The sequence below is a fragment of the Paramisgurnus dabryanus genome, chromosome 23 (genome assembly GCF_030506205.2).
Source record: "Paramisgurnus dabryanus chromosome 23, PD_genome_1.1, whole genome shotgun sequence".
Taxonomy (NCBI): domain Eukaryota; kingdom Metazoa; phylum Chordata; class Actinopteri; order Cypriniformes; family Cobitidae; genus Paramisgurnus; species Paramisgurnus dabryanus.
Window position 1 is genome coordinate 16,019,134 of NC_133359.1, and position 20,648 is coordinate 16,039,781.

The 20,648-nt window shown below is 37.4% G+C and overlaps 1 protein-coding gene across 1 annotated transcript in view; it reads right to left on the reverse strand.

Moving 5' to 3' along the window:
* jph3b (junctophilin 3b) overlaps positions 1–20,648 on the reverse strand; it is a 54,962-nt gene that overhangs the window by 17,628 nt on the left and 16,686 nt on the right. Inside the window, exon 2 of the mRNA XM_065291589.2 lies at positions 18,263–19,070. Within this exon, the coding sequence (XP_065147661.1) occupies positions 18,263–19,070 (808 nt within the window). The remainder of the gene's footprint in view (positions 1–18,262; positions 19,071–20,648) is intronic.

Genomic DNA, 20,648 nt, shown 5'->3' on the forward strand with positions numbered 1-20,648 from the left:
TGAGTGTAAGTTTTACACACTTACAGTATGATCTTACAGGAATTTGTACCTATTTTACAGGGCTGCATAATAATTCATTTTTATTGCATAACATAATATTTCGTTATCATTGATATTTCCCGTCCAATGTTTCATCTTGTGTGTGTATATTGTGTATTAGGGATGCTCCGATCGATCGGCCGCAGATCGGTATCGGCTGATAACGGCATTAAATGACTAGATCGGTATTCGCTAAATTTACCGATTTCATGAACCAATCTTTCGACTTACTTTTGTCATCATGGTGCTCCTGAATGCGGCTAAAACTAGAGACCATTTTTAAGCAGTGCGAGCATTTTTATAACCCTTTGCTCATGTGTGATATGCAGATTTGGATTTCTCTCTTTACCTTTACAAAGATATGTGGAGATATGCGCTCCGGTCCTAACGCTTCATACACACCAAACGTGGGGCATCGCGTTACTTGCGCTAGATTTTTCGCTTGAGTTGAAGACACGTTTGAGGCGAATCGCGCATTTTCGCGGAAAACTCATCTCACGCCATTCGCATCGGCCCATGCTATGACACGTCTGATCGTGTCTTTGCATTGACTTTGTATGTAATCTACTCGCGCAAATCGTTGAACTCGCGTCTGGTGTGAACCCACAGTTACAGCACGACGCGTCTTCACATCCCCATCAAGCAGCGTATACAACACATATCTATAGCAAAAGTTGATTACTTGCATGCGTTTTGACAGTTTAAACTTACATTTTCCTTACACTCCTCTTGTCTGCGTACACTTGACGTGCGCACACACAGCAGCCTGTCATCAGTGCATGTGTACAGAGCGATCTCTCTCACGTCTTAATGCTACAGTAACCTAATTCATCTCTCAATAAAATCACTCTCTGCTCTTCACTGAAGAACTGTTGTACTTTATACGAATGTGTGTATATTCAATTCATACAGTAAAGACTGTGAAGTGTTTTATTTTCAATACTTTTAACAGACATAAGCCTTTTTAAAGGCATATTCAATTTCTCTTTGCAGAAGAAATATTTGTTGTGCTAATTTATTTGATTCTCTATTAAAACAGTAATATACATAATTATGCAAGTATAACAAAGGCAACATCTGTGGTATTTCTTTATCTACGAAGACAATAAATTGGTACCGGCTGCAAATCCTGATCGGAGCATCCCTATCGTTTATAACATTTATGTATATATAAATATATGTATATATAAATACACACACATACATGTATAATTTTAAGAAATGTTTTTTAGTATTTGATATATTATAAATATAAAAATGTATATACATATGTAAATATTTCTTAAATATATACATGCATGTGTGTGTATTTATATATATATATATACATAATATTATACACAATACTAGGGCTGTTCCGAATACCATTTTTTGAGCTTCGAAGCTCTAGTAGAAATAAAATCGAATATTCGAAGCTTCGGAAGGAGGGGCTGAACATATTTTTCTCTTTAATAAAGGCAGGAATCTGTGTGTGTGTGTGTGTGTGTGTGTCTGTTTATCTACAGTTTTATTATGTGGCGGATGTGTTGCTGCGGACTCAAGGGAGTGTAGTGCCTTTTTTTCGTGCAATATGTACATGTGACACGTTTAGAATAAACTTTAAGAAATAAACTTTAAAAATACTACAGAACAGCGCAAGCTGGAAGCGGCGTGCCTGTCACGCGTCCTGCGAGAACAGCATTAGTGAAACAAAACACAAGAGCAATACTTTTAATAAGGTAGCCTAACATTTTTCTAACAAATAAACATTCCCGTATCAGAAATTAGTAGCACAGTAATTACTGACAACGTAGGGTAGGCTATTTAAATAAAACAACGAAAATAAATGAACGAAGTTCAACAAACTGTAATAAAACGGTAGCATACTTTCAAAATCAAGTTTATTTATAACACTTACACCATCAATATGTTTTTTTCATCAGCAGAACAATAAAGAAGATATTTTGCAGAAACCCCAGTGCTCCGTCATGCAAGTCAACTATGGAATAAATTTCCCGCCTAATGTATTGAGGTCACGGATTAAAAAATAATATGCATGAATAAAATAATAATAAGCGCAAATCAGAACTTTAAACAGATTTAAAGTTATATTGCACAAAACTGAAAAACGAATGCAAAGTTATCCAAATTGCATACAAAATGACGTTTTCTTTGATTATATTTTTCATTTTTTTCTTCTCTCTAATATATTCTGCTCATATTAATTTTTTTTGTATGCTTGTGCTGTTTTTCCCTTGCTCTTATTTCCACACTCTGCGCTTGCATTTCCAAAAGTTGCAGTTAGAGTTTCATGCAAATCAGGGCAGACTTTAAGTGTCGCCATTGGTCCGCTAGTTTTAGATTGACAGCTCCTCCTCTAGCCAATCAGTCGAAGAGAGGGTGTTGACGTCACTTCGGTGCGACTCAAAGCAGGCGATCGTGCAGGTGAAGATGGATAACTGTCAGATGGGCTTTGATAATTTCAGATAACTTTTTGTATATTCACAGGTAGTGAAGAATGCATGTACAGTTTCTTTAAATATAATTATTGGCATTTATAGAGTCCGTTTTGAGAGAAAATTGAATTTTTCTACTGTTATTGAGCTTATTTACACTTAGCGGTTAGCGCTTAGCGTATTTACCTCAAAGTTTACTTCAGTAATATTACCTTTTATTTAAGTAATAATAGTACAGTTTGCATATCAATCCTGCTTCTTTATGTTTATTCATGAATTGATGCTGTTATGTGAAGTCATGAGAGCTATATTTATTGTAATACGAGACATTAAATGACGTTATATGAATACTTTTGCTTTTAATGTGCTCATTATACACTCACAGTGGCATTTTTGTGCTGGATTTAAATGCATGTTTATATATTTGTTTTTACGTTTATATTGCAAACGTTTTGGCACAATATTACGTGGTCTTATTGCAACAGGTCCTATAAAACTGTACACTGTACAAGTGCCTTCCCGTGTACGGTTTGAAACACATGTAGCCTTTCTACAACCCTGCCTGTCACCTAATAATCTTAATATATGTGGAGATAAATAAACCTTTGCACTAAATCTGGCTACTTTGATCCATTTCTGTGTTCTGGCTCTGACACACCAAGAGACATGCTGGAGATTTTAAACATCTTTAAACCAATCTCCTTATGTCCAATATTTATATATGTCCAATATTTAAAGTATATTATGTGTATCTATTTATTCACACACGTCATATGCAAGAAAGTAATGCAGTGTTTTTAAACTTATTTTCTTTGTATGCTGTCAGAATATGAATATTGGCTCAATAAAGGACTATTAATGGAAATTCACAATTCAGAGATTGTATATATTTAGTTTTATTTTGTGCAGCTTGCTGGATTGGAGCTTAAAGCATCAGTTTATAATTTATGTAAATTTAGCATACAGTTATTTTAATTTGTGTCATTTAACTCGGTTATGCAGTTCCTAGCACAGATAATAAACAAAGCCTTTTCTGTATTGTTGAGTTGTATTATTTATTATTTATTTGTATTAATACAAATAATGTAATGCCCGAGTAAACACAATGGGTCTGAAAATAAAACAAAAGCAATTGGTTTGAAAATGCTTTATTTCTTATCAATATTGGGAAATCCCCTACAGTAGTGTTAAACACAAAGCTTCCTTTTATAACATGTTATAACTACTGTACATTTATTCAAAATAAAAACCTGAAGCACCACACTGATATTCAGGCCGTTTGCTATCATGTTTTTTTTTAGTCAAGATCGTTCAGATGTACAACTTGGCTGAAGTCTACCAATGGTAATTTCATAAATATATTTGTCCTAAAAAGCAGACAGCCATCTATGAAAGGTCTGAATGCTTATGATGTCGTAATATTTTTTGTTTCATACTGTATACGTTTGCACATAACTTAACTATTATCACTTTATCATTATAGTGTACTGAGCATAGAATGTGTAAAGCCAATGTATGTAATTCATTTTAGCCTTAAACTGCAAAGACTCACTCCACTGCCTAAACCTAAACTAGCTAAAAGGATTCGTGTTAACAGACTTTCATTTACTTGGATGACACATTATCTTAAAGAACTGACAAAGAGTACTCACAACAGACATAAGTGTATTTCTGTCAAACACTAACAATATTTTGTTTAATGATATTTAATTGTCTAATATTTGCCAGCTGACGGTTATCCATCCTCTCCTGCACGACTATGCAGCCGGGAGTCGCACTGGAGTGACGTCAACTTCCTCTTCAACTGAGTGGCTAAAGGAGCTGTCAATCTACAACTAGCGGACCAATGGTGACGCTTAAGTCCGCCCTGATTTGCATGAAACTCTAACGGCAACTTTTGGAAAAGCAAGCGCAGAGTGTGGAAATAAGAGCGAGAATAAAAACAGCACAAGCATACAAAACAAATAAATATGAGCAGAAAATATTAGAGAGAAGAAATAAAGGAGTAATATAAACAAAGAAAATGTCATTTTGTATGCAATTTGGATAACTTTGCATTTGTTTTTCAGTTTTGTGCAATTTAATTTTAATTCTGTTTAAAGATCAAATTTGCGCTTATTATTTTTTCATTCACGCATATTATTTTTTGAACCGTGACCTCAATACATTTGGCGGGAAATTTATTCCATAGTCAACCTATCCGCACACTTTAAGAGCTAAAGCATATATATCCAATACAAAAGTAATCCCCCATAACTCCGTGTGACATATTGACGTCTTGTGAAGCAAATCAATCAGTTTTTGCAAGAAACTGAACGTTATTTACAACACTATTAGCGTGAATGCCAAAGCAGGAAGCGCGCTTTCCGTTCGAGGCGATCTCTTCCACTGGTGCTGTTTGATGGCTGTTGACTATGGATGTTGGTCTCTCTGCGCCACCTACAGAGCGGGAGCGTGAAGCGCACTTCCTGCTTGGCAAAAGCTCTGCATTAACGCTGAAAAATATTTATATATATATATATTCGAATCTCAAAACTGAAAATCGAATGTCAACCCACGGAACGAATATTCGAATATTCGAATTTTCTGGTCCAGCCTTACACAATACACATATATATGATGTAAACAAAAAAATTATTCTGCAAGCGATTAGTTGCGATTAATCGTTATGCATTCCTTCTACTTTACAAGGTGGCTAATTTGTATGAATTCGTACGATTATTCCAATAAAGCAAGAATAGGGTCTTAAACCCAATATCACTGGTTTAATGACAGATTGTCCAAAAATGTACACATTTATATGAATTATCCACCTAGTTAAATAGTTATAAATTGGTGTATTATTGCGTTACAAATGTGTGCCAAAACCACATAACCTTACTGTATGTGTGATATAACGCTCCGTTCAGACGGGACGTCAAACTTTATGCTTAATGAGGGGTGTGTCTGAAGCAAGGTTTGTCATAGTGACAACAGTCAATCAAAGTGGATCGCAACTCGAATTTTGTTTAGACAGCTAATATTCAGCGGTTTGGTTGCGCTAGCGATAGCTGGTGTAGCTCTAGTGTTACCCACCACAATGAATAATCCTTCCTCTATTATGCTCCTCTGTTCTCTGGTCTTACATAAATGTAATTGGCTAGCATCTGCACTATTTGCATAAGGCAATCTTATTGGCTACCACCTGTGTTGGCGCTTGAAAAGTTAAGAAATGCTGTGTCTGAAACTGTCCCCACATTCACTCATTCATTATTCCCTATATAGGGAATGACAATTGAGTCAACTATATGGGGAAAAAGCAAATGAAGATGAGTGAACGATTTCGGACACTGACGTAAATACCATGCGTCAGAGAGCTGTTGCAGAGATTCGTCATAAACCCTTACACCTGTGTGGCTTAATTGATTGTACTGTGGGTAAAGTCTACTTTCTTACCGTTTGTCACATTTGTCATGTTTATTGTATTAGTTGATAATAAAGAGAACAAAACAACTGCTTGTCATATTTATTTACTGTTGTTTATTTATTCTTTAATAAAAATTTGTATTCCATTTTAAAGTGACACTTTGTAGTTTTTCAACCTTCATAATATATTTTCAAGACCCTTGTTGTGATGGTACATCGACTTAAAATAGGTTGAATGACATGTCCACTAGGGCTGAACGATACATCGAATTTTCATCGTCATCGCGATATGAACTCACGCGATGAACACATCACAACAGACAACCTTGACGTGATGAATGAAGGGAAAACAGTAAGCGCATGTAATAAACGTTTGACCTATCACGTTTAGTCCTGAAGACATGCCCTGCGTCCCAAACCGCATACTTCCATACTATATAGTAGGCGAAAAGCACTACTTCTCTTACTCTTTGCATACTATATATAGTATGGAAGTAGGCAGTTTGGGACGCACGGATGGTTTGCGCGTTCATGCTATTAGGCCAATCAGGGGAACCCCCAAGTCAGCTACGCTCATGATTTGTGAGGTGTCAGTTGCGACGCTGTGCCTGTTAGCAAAAACGATGGCGAGTATTTTGTTGTCAGACGAAGACCTTGTGGTGAAAAGGAACAGCACTTCAGCTATATCATGGAATTATTTTGGATTTAGGAGAGATGACGCCGCAAACACAGGTACTGTGGAAGCAGTGATTCACATATTGTGTCTATTGCGCGCTCAAGTTCATTATTTCAAATGTATGTGCGCTCTGAAAGCGCCGCGGTCGCGACTCGCACGTGGTGCGACGCGCTCGTTATTTCCAGGTATCTCAAAAACATTTTAACTTTTCAGAATGACACAAGTGCAGCGTGCAGGTCATGTCGCAATAACCTACGTATCTAGCGTTTTCCACGCGTTTTTAGGTGCGACATGTGAATGGCCCCTAAAACACGAAAAAATATAAAATATTTATCGCAACTCACATCGTCATCGCAACATCAAATAAAGTCATCGCACATCGCAACTTTTCCTCACATCGTGCAGCCCTAATGTCCACCATAACCTGACGGGGTCTGTATCGCTTTTACTCGTACTTTTAAACTTGTGGTTTCGGGTGGTAACCTGAGCACAAAACAAAAAACTACAAAAATCTGCTTTACGGCATACGTCACTTTCTCCACTTCCTTACATTCGGACGTGAGAGCGCAACTATTTATTTTCCCGATGCTGACTTGGCCCTCATGCTTTTGTACTAGTAAGTAATGTTAAATTGCTTGCATATATAATTCCTGTCTGGTGCCCGAACACAATTATTTTTACGTGAATTTAGAGAGTTAAGAGAGAGATTTATATCACGTGACGACGTGGCGTCGTGGTGGCGTCATGGACCTAGAACATGGGCGAGCCAGGTTCGATTCCCCTTTAAGTATATTAATATTTTTTTAAGATAAACTTTAACCAATCGACCACCATTACAACTGGTAAACGTGAACTACGCAATCTTTTGGCGTTTGAAAAAATAAAAACCATGAAACTATATAACACATTACATGCTGGAAGGCACACTTTGTGACCTAAAGAGTTGTCTTCTTTTCCTTTGCGACAGTGCTGCGGCCCTTGTGGCCTCTAGGGGCGCTAGACTTGAAAAATACATGTGTAGCACCCCCTAGTGGCCAAAAAGTTCCATGGTGTGCCTTTAAATAAAAGATATCACAATTATTTTTTATTTGTTTATTTATAAAAAGTAAAAAATAATAACTGACTTTTGTTGTCTAATGAAACCAAACAACTTTGTTAAAGAAATTAAATTTCTATAGCTTTGACTGTTTCTATAACCCAATTGCGTCATAAGTTCGATCCCCAGGGCCACATGTGTTGATTAAATGTACACCTTACACTGGATAAAAGTGTCAGCCAAATGTGTAAATGTAGCTTCAGTGGATAGGTACATAACAATTCATATATTTTAATTCCTCACACAAAGCTGTCATATGACTGAACACAAAATATAGCTTGATATACTGTCGGAAATGGTAAAAAATGGTACCTAGCTGTTTAAAAAGGTTCTTATACAGGTATATACACATTTGGTACCAATATGAGGTACTAATATGAACTCTTTAGGTACAACGGTGTACTTTTTAAAAAAAGTACAGCCTCAATACATACAGTATTTTGACCATTGTTTCTAAAAGTGTAGCCCAGTGCCTATTCACTTAGTCTACATATTATGCTCATAACATTCCTCAAAAATTCATATTTTGTGTTCAAATCAGACATTGAGCAAATGACGACAGAAATATCGTGTTTTTTTTTTTAAAGAAACTGTTTCTTGAACACGTTCATTAACACTCATTCACATGCAAACCCTCTTCTCTGACATGGATTCACACTCTCGTTTCTCCCGTTCCTGCCTTTCAACACTCAAACACGTGCCGACACCTCCCATCGCTGCTTTCATTCTCTTTCATACACTTTTTTTTCAAAGCCCTGCCTCTCATTCACATTCTTTCTTCACTTTATTAAACACTCCCACCCCCCTTCCTTCGCAAGATCACACTCGCACAATCCCAACCTGCGCTGTAACTTATTTTCACAAAAATCACATGAAAGGCAACACCATACAACACATAGTACAATGTACACATTTTATCATTCACAATGCAAACAGTCCTCCCTAATCCACCCAGACCGCTGCAGGTTATTCATAAATCATTAATAGTTAAGACATAAAACTACAAGCTTGTTGGCTGATCACCAGGCATGGCGCCAGGATGGCATAACTGGGGGGGCACACTATACCATATTGTGACTGATTTCCTGGTCCTTTAAATTTATTTAATAATTTATTTACATATGAAAGGTTTGGTTCCAAAGCGCAATAAATCCATTTTGACTAATTTGGGTAAAAATGTGTTTTCTTTACCAAAAAAAGAGACAAGATGAAAACCACTATTTTCTGTTACAAACTTTCACATAGCATCTTTAGGTTATAAAACATTAAAAATTCAAATCCATAATTTGATTTTCAAAGATTTATTATAAAAACTGATATTTTTTTTCTAAATGCTATAATTGAATCAATATATAAATGTGTATTAATCTTTGCCATGTTATATTCATTTAGTTGACTATTGGTTTACACTGATTAAAAAATAAACATTCATTTAATCAAAACATTTCCTTTGTCATATTAAGAACACTGTCATTGCCGCTGTCATCCTTGGGACGTCGTCGCTGAACTTTTTTGACAGCGATCAGCTGTAAAATGTTTTGGTCCTGCTCGATTTGCGTTGACTAAGTAAAATAATTTAAAGTTTTTCATAAGGTCCCTGGGGTCATTGTGTTAGCATGACAGAAGCTTGATGCTGTCGGGAGAACAAGCAACAGCCGGCATTTTTTCACCACAGAAAACCACCACAGGTTTATCAATGCCATCAAAAGTATTATTTTGTTATTGTTTGTTTGTTGATCACAAAGTAGATGAGGAAAACTAGGATTCTGTGTATTGTTATTGTATTGTCGCCATTGTGGTTTACAATGCGTGGAATGGTGCGCTGTGATTTGTTGAGCGGATTTATTGCATCTTTAATTGACTTTATTGAGGACTGGCGTTGATCGTATTTTGAGAAAAAAAGGGAGAAAAGATGACAAAATAACATGGGGGATATCGGATTTTGCGTAAAATTAAGAATTTACTTTTTATTAGTACCCAGATACAATACTTGACCAGATACATAAACATTTGTTCTTTAAATCTCACGAGCTAGTAATGTCGCTGTCATATCATCATCATCAGTGGAAAAGCGAACTTCGAAGATAAATTCAATTTTTTTTTTAATGAAACTGAACACCATGACTCCAGTCTCCTGCAAAAACAAAGTGACTGAAAAAAGTTTCAGTTGAAGCACTGAATTAACAGAAAAACAAAAACATAACTGATATAAATAATATTAAATAAACATAAGTATTATAGACGCAGTTAAAAGTAATAAAATGGCAAAAACATAACTAAATTGCTACAAAACTATAAATCAATTAAATAAACCAAAGCTCAGCATCTAGAAGGCTACAACTCTTTTAATGGTAAATTAAATGTTTCTGGCTCTGTTTTTTTTATTACGGGAGGCGTTATATTGTACGGAAAAATATAATTTTGATTATTATAATGCTAAGCAGCAGTCTCACATGAAAAAAAAAAACTGTTGCTTCATGAACAGCAATGAGCAATACTTTTAAAAACAATGAAATAAATGTTGGGAAAGTGATATATTTAGTCGTTTTTATGTACAATTTATTTGTCTTCACTCGCCCGGCATACAGATTGTTTCGGCATTGATGGCGCTTCCTGGTTTGTCACTCTCTGCCCTGTCTGTGGTCATGGATGACTCTTTGATCTCTCCGCTGCCCGTCTGTCCTCACCTGCTCTTATCTTTGGATTGTTCCCTGTTCTGACTGGACTCCCCAAATAGCGAACCGAATTGACTCTATCCTGGTCTCTCTGCCCTCCTGGAGTTGTTAGCCCATTGTTCAGCTTTATTAATAAAGTCTGATTTATCTTTGCAGTTTGCTCTGAGGATAATACAGTGACATTACTAGCTCATGTAAGTTGCATTTAAGAATGTTTAAAACCTTGCAGGCTGAAACGTCATTAGCTAGGACGCTGAATTGCACTGCGCCTTCATGTAGGCTCGTTTTTTATTTGCGAGATGAAGCCATTCGCCTGAGATTAGATAGTTGCAGTCATTGGATAAATTCAGTTATATGTTATTAATGAAATTGTTAAAGTATATGACTAAATTTAGCTTGCCACTATAATTTATGTGCGTTAAGAAAACTGGGGGCACAAATTCTTTCTGGGGGGGCATTGCCCCCTTCCCCCCCGTGGCGCCGGGCCTGCCGATCATGTTTAGACATCAATGCCAAAAGCACAACAGAAAAAATCTCATTGTCTTTGATCACGGTCACAAGAAATGGCCAAGAAATGGTCCCAAGCTGTCACCAGGGCAGTGCGCTTTAAAATGTACCAGTATTTGGTACCAATATGTATTTCTGAGGTACTAATATGACTTCTTACATGGATACTCCAGCCAAATAAAAAAATAATACCCCATAATTTTCTCACCATCAAGCAATCCAAAATATATGTTCATCATCTTTCAGACGAGCACATTTGGAGTTATTTTAGTAAATGTCCAAGCTTTATAATGGTAGTAAAGGGGATCAGGGAACAACTGGGTGATTTTGATATTTGGCTGGAGTATCACTTTAAGGTACAAAGCTGTACTTTTTGAAAGGGTACTGCCCCAGTGAAAAAAACTAACCCTTTGAAATCACTCCCTGCATGAGATCTGAGTTGTTTAGTTATGCAATATGCTAAGTCACGAATTAATATGCTTTCATCTTTAAAACCGAAATTGTGTCTGAGTCAGAATTACTAAATTACCTGATAAAAATCTGTGATGTGAAACATCTGATTTTGCCACATGAGGAATGTTCACTATTATTACAAGATGATTCAAGGACAAAATAACATTTCTAGAGATGCCCTTTGAAAGACAGCAAGTCTCAAATCTCTACAGTTTCTTAAAGCATATGTTCCACAATGCAGGTGTATCGGCTCCTGTGAACATAATGACCCTGAGCAGTTAAACAGATTAACTGTTATTTGATATTCTCAGTAGTTTAGATCTCCATTCATCTATTCTGCATCCTGTTTGTGTTCGTGCATGTGCTTGCGTTCATCTGATTACCTACCGGAAGTGCGTGATTTACAGATCTTTGGCCACCCATGTGTCAAAGCTTATTTGGTGTTCAGAAACTTGGCATATGGCCATGAAACCTGGAGCCCGTAAACAGAGGATGGGGCCATTTTTGCATATCGCATTTTATAAAGGACATTTGAAGGATAATAATGAAATATAAATGTCTTTGGTTAAAAAAACTACTTTTTGGACTTTTGTGTGTCTCTAGATGGTCACACACACAGAGAGAGAAAGAGAGAAAAAAAGGAGAAACCGGTCACGATGAGCTGACAGCTACAGTTAATTGATCATGAGTTCCTCCATCTGTGCATTGATACAAATTCATCATTTCTGTATTATAAGGTCTTATATGGGAATGACCAAGGATGTTCTTATCAAGCTGACTTTGTTTTCTATCACATATGCCTGGATGAACAGAAGGGGATGTGATGTTTAACCAAATATGGAATCGAGTAATGAAAAATTTCTAAATTATACTTGGAGAAACCTTATGCTCTGTAGGGAATAAGTCTGGAAGGACTTGGAGAAACTTTGAAGAGATTTCAAGCCTGAAGCTGGTGCTCTTCTATGCTGATTTATAGTAAAACATTTCTGCTGCTTTGAAAATAATTTAAGAATTACAGTCACAGCTGTGGCCGTGTGGTCATATAACGCAACAGTGCATTGGGCTTGTAGTCCTTTCCTGGTCCTACACTGTCCGAAAAAAAATGGTTAAAAAAATGGTCCCTAGTTGTCACTGGGGCAGTACCTTTTAAAAAAGTCCTAATATGTACCATTTAGGAACAGATATGCATACATTTGGCACTAATATGTACCTTTGAGGTATAAGTATACACATTTTGGTAGCAATATAGTGCTAATATGAACTCTTTAGGCGAATAGGTACCGTTCCTGTGACAGCTAAGGACCATTTTTTGACATTTTCTCTTTCTTTTCCTATCGCTTCCTGTCTATCTCTCCTCTCATCTTAGAAAAAAGACAAAACACTCCACACTAAAATAAATGCTGAATGAAGTTTAAACAACTTAATTATGCAAATCAATTCAACCTACTTTTTTAAGTTTTGACTTGTGAAAAGTTTATATAACTTAAAGAAAAACACCACCGTTTATCCATATTTTACTATGTTCTTTCCTCAACTTAGACAAATTAATACATACCTATCTTTTTTCAATGCGTGCACTTTTAATCTTTGTACAGCGTGTCGTGAATGTGTTAGCATTTAGCCTAGCCCCATTCATTCCTATGGCTCCAAACAGGGATGAATTTAATAGCCACCAAACACTTCCATGTTTTCCCTATTTAAAGACTGTTACATGAGTAGTTACACAAATAATGGTGGTACCAAATAAAACATTGGTTTGGAGCCATAGGAATGGGGCTAGGCTAAATGCTAACACATTCATGATGAGGCGCTGTACAAAGATTAAAAGTGCACGCATTGAAAAAAGTTAGGCATTATTAATTAATCTAAGTTGAGGTAAAAATGTAGTAAAATATTGAAAAACTGTGGTGTTTTCCTTAAAAAAAAAAACTAATTTTTACAGTGCAGAAATATAAAAGATTATTTTTGGAATTAGATATTTAACCTCACTAGAAAATTCCACAATTTACCTCCTAAACTCCATATTTGGTTAGGAACAAATATGAATTTTAACCGCTATGGCGATGGACAAATATTTCAGGGAATAAATTCAGGTCTGTTTGTAAGAAAAGCCATTGAATAGCTATAAAAGACTTGACTACTATTCTGGTGTTTTGGTACACTTTCATTTTTTTTTTATTAGCAGTGGTAACATTTTGCAAACTTTGAGTTTTTGTGTTCAACAGAAAAGAAAAAAGCAGGTCCGGCATGAAGGTGAGTAAATAATGCCAGAATATTTATTTTTGGTTGCATTATTTTGTAAGTAAAAAAAAATCGATGTACCCTTAGAACCAGACAAAGATGTTTAAATTGTAATACATTATAAATCATATAGTTTCGAGCTCTGCATTATCTCTGGTTGTTGCTAGAGCCCTGTATGTGTATCAGTTTTGTGTGTTAAGCTGTAGTGATAGCATTGCTCAGAATATAATGAGGTCAGTGGGATTTGTAAGTGGTGCTCTTAATATAGCACATGCATACCTACGTTAGTATGGGCATGCAAACATGCAGTCATCAACACTGCCTGGGCCTAAGTGTATAAACACACATACAGTATGTGCTTACACATGATAAAATAGGCAACTGGTTTAGTTTCCGTTCGGCCTGGTCGTCTATTCAGAGGTTTGCCAACAGTCTTGGCAAAATGCGGAAGTTTATGTTACTCTCGTTTTTCTCTTGCTTATTTTCTAAACGGTATCTAAACCTTTAGATGTGTGATTAATTGATATGGTGACCTGATGGGGATTACTTCACCCAAATCTGTCATAATTTTGTTCTCAACTTCATATATGTGACCCTGCACCACAAACTTTTCTTAAAGAGCACCTATTGTCTGATTCACGTTTTTACATTTCCTTTGGTGTGTAGGTATTAGTACATGGTAACGATATGCAAAAGGTACAAACCCCAAAGTAAACAATGACGCGAGTTATCGTCTTTAATGTAAATCTCTTTTCTTGGACTACAACAAACACACGGATTGTAGGCAACAGCTTACTTTCTGGGATTGGTGATGTAGACAAGATCAAAATTATCATTATTCCTCCGCTTGGACTCACAGCCTGTAAGGTAACTCCTGTTAGCAACTGAATCTTTCAAAGATTGTAAGGAGCGTCACATTTCTGTCTGACGTCAGAGGTATTCAGGCCAATCACAACGTACAGATTAGCTGGCCAATCAGGGACACAGAGCTTTCAAATCCGTGTGTTTCAGGAAGAGAGTGAAATCTGGAGCTACAAAAATGTTTGTATTGTATTACAACCCATTGTAATTATACCAAATACATAAAATAACATTGTTTTTTTAGCAATGAAATAAGTGCTATTTAAGTAGCACAGGTATATTTGTAGCAACAGCCAAAAATACATTGTATGGGTCAAAATTATTGTTTTTTTTATGCCAAAAATCATTAGTATCTTAAATAAAGATCATGTTCAATAAAGATATTTTGTTAATGTCCTACCGTAAATATGTATAAAAGTGAATTTATCATTAGTAATATGTGTTGCTAAGTCTTCATTTCAACAACTTTAAAGGCGATTTTCTCAATATTTTGATTTTTGCAACCTCATTCCAGATTTTCAAATAGTTGTATGATCTCGGCCAAATATTGTCTTATCCTAACAAACCATACACCAATAACTTTATCAATGATTTGAAGTCGAGAACCGAACCTGTCCGATTGTTTTATAGAAAAGAATCATTTTACAATGACTTATTCAGAAGTCATACTGATTCATTTCGCTAATTCAACTCACTGACTCAAAGATCAAGTTTTCCGACTGGAGAGCTAAATTATCAGCAAATAATAATTTAAATTTGATCTGTTCCTCATACAAAGCTATCAGAAAACTTTGAATGTCATGCAAAAAAATAATTAAGTGGAGAAAATAAAATGTTGCAGTGGAGCACATTAAAAAATCAGATCACTAAACCAGGACAACAGACAATAATATAAACAATGTTTCTGTTTTTTAATTAGCACTCAATATTCAACCAAACCGTATCCAGTTAATAAACACACACACACGCACGCACGCACGCACGCACACACACACACACACACAAAACACTGACCAACACACACGCACTAACAGCATTGTGCAATTTATGAGTATGTCAACCGGCATGTCCATGTTATTGATTGTGGCACTGTTGCTCTGCATCAATACAGACATCAGTCTGTCTGCTGATACACCCAGAATCTACATAACTCTCATTAAGTGAACTTATGTATTCTCTCTCTATGCTGAGACCAACACAAATCATTCATGTTTCCTTAGCAACCACACCGCACAGCATCACAAGCCTATTTAACAAGTCTCAAGCAACCGCTAGAAATATGGCCCTGTTTGGATGCTCAGTGAGAGGAAGATAGGATATATGTTGAATGATGTTAGCTCAGACAGAAGCAGGTTCGAGTTGTTGTGGTAATAGGAACACGCTAGAAATAGTGCATTGACATCTATTTGGAGGAAACGCAGCTGTAGCTAAGCCAATAATTTGGATATGGATCTAGTTTAAACTCTTATTAGCAAATATATACTTTTAACTTAACATTTGAGACAATGTTAGTAGAGAGAACAATCTATGTATTATTTTGCATGCAAGTATCTTTGTTTTGTTTTTTTTCACCTTTGCTATTCATCAAACTTAAACTGGCCAATGGAAAAGTGCTCAAAGTCCGTGTAAGCCCAATATTAAAGGTCACGTTCTTCCTGATCCCATTTGTCAAACTATAGTTAGTGTGTAATGTTGCTGTTAGAGCAGAAATAATACCTGCAAAATGATAAAGCTCAAAGTTCACTGCCAGGCGATATATTTTCTTTCACAGAAGTCTCCTTTCAAAGCCTACAGCAAACGGCCGGTTTGGACTACAACCCTCTACTTCCTGCTTTAATGACGTCAGTAGAACAGTTTTTTGACTAAACTCCGCCCACAGGATACGTCAGTCGCCAGCTAAGCTAACGGCAAGCTAAGCTGCTATCGAATCACAACACACTAAACAAACTACACAATCAGAACTCGCTACGTATTTCTGAAGGAGGGACTTCATACAACAAGAAAGACATCAGCCCGTTTTTAGTAAGGTAAAAATGCGATATACAGATAAGTAAATTGTGTGTAAAATATTGCGTTTTTTTACATGTGAAACATGAACACATGTTATATTGCGCACTGTAAACACAATCAAAGCTTCAAAAACACAGAAAGAACGGGACTTTTAAATGTGTTCTCATTTTGTGACACCACAGAAAAATGTGTTATTACCACCCAGCCAAATTTGAATGATAAAAAAGCCAAATAAATGAAATAAGTTATGATTCCCTGCTCACACAAACACTGAGGGCGTGTCCACTGGCAGCGCTGAAACCACGCCCACTCGCAGGAAAGCTGCCATATCTCTCTCAACTTTCAAATACCGCTACAACCTACCGTACTTTCCGGACTATAACCGGAGTATAAGCCACATCATTCAAAAATGCGTTATTAAGATGAAATAACATATAAAAGTCACAGTGGACTATATGTCATGTTTATTTAGAATTTTTTTTCACAAAATCCAAGCCAAAGAACAGACATTTAATCTGGAAAGGCAAGTTATTCAAATAAACAATAGCGGACAGAACAGCAGGCTGAATAGATGTCTGTACGTTAAAGTAATATTATCAGTTATTTAAACGATAAACCATAGCATACAGAACTCACCTGGAAGGTTGAATAGACTAAATTAACCGAACAAGCCAACTAGCGTGAAGTTCGCATACTCGTCATTCCACATTAATGAATCCATTGAATTACATAAATACAGAAGCAGCATATGGTGGACTCTCGCAGCTGTAGACGGTAATGTTGTCTCTTGCCTCATAAATGTCAAAATGAATTCATCCTGACTTACAAGGCGCACCTGACTGTAAGACGCAGCACCAGCCAAGTTATCAAAAAAAAAAAACACGGCTTATAGACTGAAAAATATGGTAAATAAACGCTAACATTTATAATGTGTTTAGAAACAATTCTCTGAAATGACTTTACACAGACTTTGAAAAACCCAATAATACTTGCCAACAAATCAAACTAATCAGTCTGGAAGACCTGCTAGCAAACCATCTTAGGCATTTATGAACTTTTTGTATTTTTCAGCTGAAAAATTTCAGACCAGTCACCCACCCTTGCCACACCCCTGCGACATGAAACATTATTACATCATAAAATCTTTTTAAAGGGGACATACCATGAAAATGTGACTTTTTCCATGTTTAAGTGCTATAATTGCTTTAATCAACCTAGAAAGTGTGAATAAAAACAACCCAATAACTTAGTTTTGGTAAACCATTCTCCACAAGTATGTGAAAAAATAGGTAATTGAAATTTGGCTCCCCTGGTGATGTCAGAAGGGGATATACCGCCCCTTAATCTGCACTTTCCAACCACCACACTGGCATTTAGTTAAAGGACACACCCAAAAATGGCACATTTTTGCACACACCTACAAAGTGACAATTTTACATGCTATAATAAATTAGCTAAATGATATTTTGAGCTAAAGCTACACATATGTACTCTAAAGATTTATTTGACATCTTAAAAAAGTCTTGTGAAATGTCCCCTTTAAAGCATTGTTTTGCCCCAATCCACTAAAAGAAGATAAATCTTACACTCTAAAAAAATGCTGGGTTATTTTCAACTCAGCGTGCGTTGGGTCAGAAAGGGAACGAGCCCAAATAAATGAACCCAGAAAACAATGGGTTAAAACAACCCAGCATAGGCTAAATTACAACCTATCATGGTGGGCCTGTGCCTTTTTTTACCCAATGCTGGTTTGAAAGTAACCCAGCATTTGTTTTTAGAGTGTAGGCTTTCTTTAAAAACATCATCACTTGTTGGCAAAAAAAATGAAATTTGACTATCATGATAACAGAATCCTTAATCTTACCTTGAAAGTGCAATTTCCGCCTTTTGCTTTGCAATGTCAGCGGCCTTGTCTGCTGCTTCTACTGCTCTGTCCACTTTCTCGCGAATCTTGCTGGCACGTAGAGGAATGAGGTTCTTGCGTTTGCCGCTAACTAGCACGTTCTGTTTGTATTTTCCCTCTTCTTTAGTGCCATCAGGAAAAGTGGTGCATCCGTACCCATGCCTCTTGTTGCCCAACCACTCTCCCTGATATTGCAGTCCATCAGATCGCCTGCTCACCCCGCAGCCCGTCCTCTTGTCGTTCTTCCATTCGCCTGTGTAACTCTCCGTGGTAGTGGCATCCACGTCATCGTCACCCACTGGCAGCTCGCTCTCCCCCTCCCCGAGGCTGATGGTCGAGTTGATGTCGGATGCGGCGGAGCTGACCGTACTCATGCCAGCTTCGCTCCGAAAGGAACTCTGCTTGCTTCTCTGGCTGGCCAACGAGCTCTTGGACTCCGATTTTCGCAGTTTGAGGCCACTCAAGAGTGAGCGACGGAACAGGCCCTTCTTTTTGTTTTTCAAAAGCTCTGCTTCACTATGGGCCGTCAGAACGAAGCCCCCGCGGGACACTGCAGGGCTGCCCGCCGCTAGGACGCCTCCACCCCCCACGCCAGCCACGGGCGGTCGATCTCCGGTCAGCAGCGCTGTGCCGTTACTGTGCTCGGAGCGTAGAGAGTTTATGGAGGTACGGAGAGGTGAACGAATGACGGCCGCCATGCCGTACGGAACGCTCTGCCGTACGCCGTATCCGTGCCGCATGCCTCCCACCCATTGGCCCTGGTATGTACCTGCGAAAAAAGGCAAGAAGTTAAAAACTACTGTAGACAGTTACACCATGAATCACCAATATACTTAAGAATAAAGATTTCTGTTCTGTTGCAGGATTTTTGCAGAACTGCAGATGTAAAACCCAGGGATACACTGCTGAGTCTGCTGCCCTTAGGTTTCTCTAGAGTTTGGAGAGTTGCCTCATGAATTCAGCTCTGTTTCTTCCAGACAGTGTTGTGAGAAACATTAATAGGGCTCAAACAGGGAGGTAATAAGGATGAATTTTGGTCCCTGAAAGTCAGGTGGTCTCAAATGGCGAAGAAAGATCTTGTAAACTTAAAGTGTCTGTAGTAAGGTAACTATAAAAAATAAGCCAAAATATCAGCATCAACTCATTCGTGTTACTAGAGTAGGCTTAATGCCTTTTCAACCTCTTACATGAGCTTGCTAATTTGTTTAAGAAATATTGTTTACAGTCACAAGAGTAAAAAAATAACTGTAGGTACAGTACACCATGATTACAGTTGTGATCGCCATCAGCATAGCCATCATCATCCATCGCCAACCACAGGATGTGCCATAATGGCAAAAATGGGAGAAGTGCTTTTGGCAGCCATCATCCTGGCTCCATTACTTCTCTTATTGTGATAGAGTCTCAGGGGACTACGTATTCATCTCATCTATCTTCATGTCCATGAGGTATCACAATGTCCATCAATTTAGCCGTCAGCAGTGTTATTTATCGGTGACCGTGCCAACATTATAACGGGATGGTGGGTTCTGTAAAATTTCCTTTATGGACCTGGCAGCCTGATCTTTCTGTCAATGCCCTTGATGGATCACCATCTTGGATCTTTCATTAGACGAAACAACTGACCAACAACAACCATAAAGTTGCAGGACATAAGAGTGGTGATGGGCCTTGATATCAAACTGGTGTCAATGGTAAAACCACATTTCTTTACAGTGTTTTGTGTTCAAAATAAACCCAAGGAAGGTAAGCGACATCAGCATCTTCTAACAGACATTGCCTCATAAACTAATTTCAGATGAGCTATCTCTAGGTTTCTGCTCTCATGCTTACAACTAAGGATTATAATGCCTCTCTCCATGGTGCTGAAATCTGGGACAGCGCTCTCTCTCTTTCTTCACATGCAGCCGAGCTGAATGGTTTGTATTCACACAAAAAAGATCTTTTTTAGACTGTCATACTAGACCTGATCACTCCTGTACTTTTCCCCCTCCGTGAGGTCACCTGTGATGTAACCACTATCTCTTCAATGATTCATCCTGGCTAATGTTCTAGAACTGTGCCACACACACCGAGAGCTCACCATGCTGCTTCCGCTATCTCACCATCTCTCCCACCTCTTATTCATACTCGCCCTCTTTACTTCTCCTTTTTGTCGTTACATTATCAGCCATCTCTTCTTGGTAGCTACATGCAAACACATTCTGCCATATGTGAGCGTCCCCCATCCCCTCCTACTGTATTGATCTCTGTGGGTTGACATGTCTGGATGGCTCGATAGGGCTGGAGTTGTGTTTGGTGGATTTTCCCAGCCCCCATTATAATTTACGTAAACTCGTAAACTGGG